The sequence below is a fragment of the Oratosquilla oratoria genome, chromosome 5, assembly GCF_046742065.1.
Source record: "Oratosquilla oratoria isolate Oo_2021 chromosome 5, ASM4674206v1, whole genome shotgun sequence".
Classification (NCBI taxonomy): domain Eukaryota; kingdom Metazoa; phylum Arthropoda; class Malacostraca; order Stomatopoda; family Squillidae; genus Oratosquilla; species Oratosquilla oratoria.
The window spans coordinates 34,737,479-34,742,478 of NC_134781.1; the positions used below are offsets into that span (position 1 = coordinate 34,737,479).

General features: G+C 37.2%; 1 protein-coding gene across 2 annotated transcripts in view; it reads left to right on the forward strand.

Annotated features, from left to right (window-relative positions):
- The window catches only part of LOC143025453 (sodium-dependent nutrient amino acid transporter 1-like), a 150,320-nt gene that overhangs the window by 130,977 nt on the left and 14,343 nt on the right, over positions 1–5,000 (forward strand). For both annotated transcript variants that reach the window (XM_076185138.1, XM_076185140.1), the window contains 2 exons: positions 3,127–3,309; positions 4,332–4,416. In XM_076185138.1, coding sequence (XP_076041253.1) covers positions 3,127–3,309; positions 4,332–4,416 — 268 coding nt within the window. The remainder of the gene's footprint in view (positions 1–3,126; positions 3,310–4,331; positions 4,417–5,000) is intronic.

Below are 5,000 nucleotides of genomic sequence, written 5' to 3' on the forward strand. Positions count from 1 at the left end.
AGAGATTGTGATTGGCCAGAGTAAAAAATGTGGGCGTTGCTTGTTTTGTCAAGAGATCATCGTGGTAACTATTATTGTAAAGTCTATGATCAAGGCTCTTTTATACGTTCAAATGTATTCTTGTACCCTTTGTATTAAGAACTAACTAGCTTTTTGCATTCATGACACACTATTGATGGGAGACTTCAATCATGTTGATATCAAATGAAAGGCATTGGAACATTTCTCGGTTACATTTACTTACTGCATCATGTAAAAGAGCCTACAAAACTTGATAAGATACTAGAACTGTTGAGTTTAGATGTTAGCAAAAACGTTGGATCTAATGAAGTTCTATGGATAAAACAGTTTTAGAATAGATAGTGTATATCTGTAATAGCTGACTTGAAAAAAGCTAGTTTTTACTGGCCTGTCATGAGATTGAACTCATAGACGGGGAGTCAGGATTAGATTAAAAAAAGAATCAATTATATGATACTTACAGACAATTTATAATCATATTTTTGTCAACGAAAGACGTTCTCTCCAGCTCAATCTTGTTCAAATGGCGTATACAAACAAAAGCATTTCAAAAAGGATAAAAGGTAACAATAAATTCAGGCAATCTGAGTTTTCTCATGACTATTAAAGTTATGTCACAATTGAAAAAGACGACAAAAAATGTAAAATGACAAATTAAATTAAAATCGCTGATAAATATGAGGAACACCTCAAAGAATATATAGTTACATTAGATACCCTAATGATGATAAGAATCATATAATAACAAAAATATTTGAAAAAACTCATGAAAAAATGAAGTGACAATTACTAATGGAATTAAAGAAAATACAAATAAAATCTTCATTTGTATATAAAGAGGTTCTTAGGAATCATGATGATCCACTAATATCTTCCAAGGCATGGTCTGATGATTCAAATGCGATGTCTTAACAGTATTTCATAAACGAAATAATTCAGGGTAAAGTCTTATCTGTGTCATGTGATAAACTAAGTAGAAAGCTATTGACTTCTGCAAATGTGATCAAATAAAAAGCGAAAAGTACGTATAAAAGCTTAGAATTAATAACATGCCATATCCAGACAATTGATAGTTAAGATTAGAAAAAAACAGCAACTGTTATTTCCTTTGAAATTGTTCTTAAAAGTAAAATAACGGGTGGCCGGGATTGTATCAAAAGAAAGGAAATTAGCAAAAGTTACTCTTATATACAAATGAAAAAAAAATCATACTGTCTCACACAGGAAACTACTGACTAAACTCGCTGGTGACATAGTTATAAGCTTTGGTAGGTTTAAATCTTCCTCATAGTCGTGGGTTCGAGTCTCGCCCTTCTCTCCGAATCCCAGTAGTGATTGCTATCTGCCCCAGCAATCCAAGTACATAGGTTCAAATGTGAAGTTTTGGGTCTCATCTACGCGCCTCATAGCGTATGCCCATCACTTTTTGGCCTAGAAGAAGCATTTGGTAGATCAATCGTGAAAGAACTTACGAGTGGAGTTCCTCAGGGTTCCGTTCTGGGGCCGATTTTGTTCATAGTATGCGTCATTAACATAGACCGTGAACTAAGAGGTATTGTATCTAGATTTGATGATGATAATCTTTGTGGAATAACAAAAGATGATTCAAATAAACTGTATCTTGAGGAAAATCTTGACAAACTGGAGAAATAGTCAGAAAAGCCGGTATAAAGTAATCTAACCCGTATGATGATAGAGAGAGAGGGAGAGGGAGAGAGAGAGAGATAAATAGATAGCGAGAGAGATAGCGTAGATCCTTATCACCTTCACAAGAAACATTGTGACGACATTCCCATTATGCCTCAGATAAAGACATTTATATGACGTCATCATCTGGTAATGACTGACGTCATTAGTGATAACATATTCAACATTTTATTGTTATTTGATTCTGGTTAGAAATAGACGATTCTATTAAGTCGGGGATAGAACGCCACCTTAGGACGTTGAGCTTCGAACTCACTTTGTATACAGATCCGAGTCCGGTTATCAAAGGCTCTTGGTGAGCCACTTACCCTAGCTGTCCAAATACGTAGGGTATGGGTGACGGTTTCGGTTTGTATCCAGCGGTAGCTTGTCACTAGTTAAAGGAGTATGATTTACAAAATCCATTTATGAAGATACACACAAAACACACACACACACACACACACACACACACACACACACACACACACACACACACACACACACACACACACACACACACACACACACACACACACACACACACACATATATATATATACTGTATATACATATATATATATATATATATATATATATGTATATATATATATATATATGTGTGTGTGTGTGTATGTGTGTGTGTGTGTGTGTGTTTATGTTTGTGTGTGTGTGTGTGTGTGCGTTGTATTCATATATATATATATATATATATAAATATATATATAAATATATATATATACATATATATATATAAATATATATATATATATATATATATATATATATATATATATATATACAGTATATATTACGTATGTTGCTACAAGTGTAGGGATGACTAACAAATTCTGTTGCCAGGGCCACCGCTAAAGGTTGCAGCTAAGTAGCTACTGGCGTAAGCTGCCCACCTTACATATGACTACCACAAATGTGATCAGCTTTAATAAATGGTTTCGTGTGAAAATTGCACACAATAACGAACTCAAAACCTATCTGTCGAAGTAGCCTGCGCAGAAATAACTTCTTCCTTATCCTCTCCAGGAGAGGTAATTTGTTTCTTGAACGGCACCATCCTTCGGGGAGCCGGGGGAGGGGCAAGGGAGGGATGGAGAGAAGAGGGACTCCACAAGAGAGTAGCTCAGTTCCCAATCACCCCTTGAGACTCCAGTACCTACCTGAAGATGTTATATATCGTTCCAGAACCTTCCTGATAAGTGTGGGTGGGGGGAGGAGGAAAGAGAGAACGGGGGACCTCCTAGGAGAGTAACCTACCGCGAACTCATCTCCAAAGCCTCCAGTTCTGTATCATTCCAGGAACTCCCTTAAGAGGAAGTAACTTACTGAAAAAGTTCTGTATCATTCCAAGACCTTCCTGAAGAAGAAGTGCCTTACTGAAGAAGTTCTTTTTCTTTCCAGGACCTTCCTGAAGAAGAGGGTGAGGAGCGTCAGCAATGGGCGCACCCGATCGAGTTTCTTCTTTCGTGCGTGGCCATGTCCGTCGGCCTCGGCAATGTCTGGAGGTTCCCGATGACCGCTTACGAGAACGGAGGAGGAGCGTTCCTCATACCTTACCTTGTCGTTCTCCTCTTCATTGGCAGAGTGAGTACAGGAACTCTTTTATTTTGATTGGTTTGTTTGTTTATTTGTTCATTCATTTGTATACGTACACAGACATAAATGCATACATACGCGGGCGCGCACACACACGCATATTCATACACACACACACACAAACACATGTGTATATACATATATATACATACATACATATATATATATATATATATATATATATAAATATATGTGTGTGTGTGTGTGTGTGTGTGTGTGTGTGTGTGTGTGTGTGTGTGTGTGTGTGTGTGTGTGTGTATGTAGGTATGTACGAGTATGTTTATCGAAATAAACACCAAATGTGAGGAGGGACCTTTTATTAGTACGACGTTTCGAATTGGAAAAGAAAACGGAAGTCCATGGGTTGGAAAAGAAAACGGGAAGTTCATGGATTAAGAAAAAAAAAAATGGATGTCCATTTCATGAAAGACTTATAAGGAATGACGCCACGGTCTTTTTGCTTACCTCTTTATTCATCTATTCATTAATTTATCTATGAATCATGTTACATTTTATCCATGTATTATACCACTTACATTTTCCATTTAGATGTTTCAATTCATTTTATACGTCCTTGTCATTCCCTATTCATCCCTTTCCTCTCTTACCGTTTCTGTCGCCAACTGCTCCTTCGTGGCATCATTCCTTAGCAGCCTCTCAGTAAATGGACATCCATTTTTTTTTTTTATCCATGAACTTCCCGTTTTCTTTTTCAACCCTTGGACTTCCGTTTTCTTTTCCAATCCATGGACTTACCATTTCTTTTCCAATCCATGGACTTCCCGTTTTCTTCTCCAATCCATGGACTTCCCGTTTTCTTTTCCAATCTATGGATTTTTTTTTTTTTTTTTAATCCATGGACTTCCTATTTTCTTCTTAAATCCATGGATTTCCTTTTTCTTTTTCAATTAATGGACCTTCTGTTTTATTTTTCAGTCCATGGACTTCCCATTTTCAGTTCATTATTTCCCGTTTTCTTTTATGGATTAATTACATCGTTTTCTTTGCAGCCTCTCTACTTTATGGAACTGGCCATGGGGCAGTTCTCATCGTTCGGGTGCGTGAAGGTGTGGAAGGCCGTTCCAGCAATCAAAGGTACGTGAACGTAAGGGTAACTTGAGGTGAACGTGAGGTGAACATAAGGTGATCGAGAGGGATACGTGACGTGAACATGAGGTGAACGTGAGGTGAACGTGAGGCGAACGTAAGGTGATGGTGAGGTGAACGTAAGGTGAACGTGAGATGAAGGTAAGGTGAACCCTAAGGCGAACGTAAGGTGAACATAGATGAACGTGAAGTGAACGTGAAGTGAACGTGAGGTGAACGTGAAGGGAACGTGGGGGAACGTGAGGGGCAGGTGAGGGAAACGTGAGGAGAACGTAAGGGGAACGCAATACACTAAGTATGTAAGGTCACACGTAAGTTTTTTTTTTATTTTATCTTTATTTATTTTTTTAGCCCATTTTCTATTTTCTCGCCTTCTGTAGAAGGTAATTACAGCCCACTGATGAAGACACGGTCAGTGGTGGCTCTTGTCCTTGAGCATAACGAATCACGGTAATGGTTAAATCCATTACTTGGGACCGCTAAAACAGTTAATATCTATTTTTATTACTATTATATATATACATACATACATACATACATACATATATATATATATATATATATATACATAT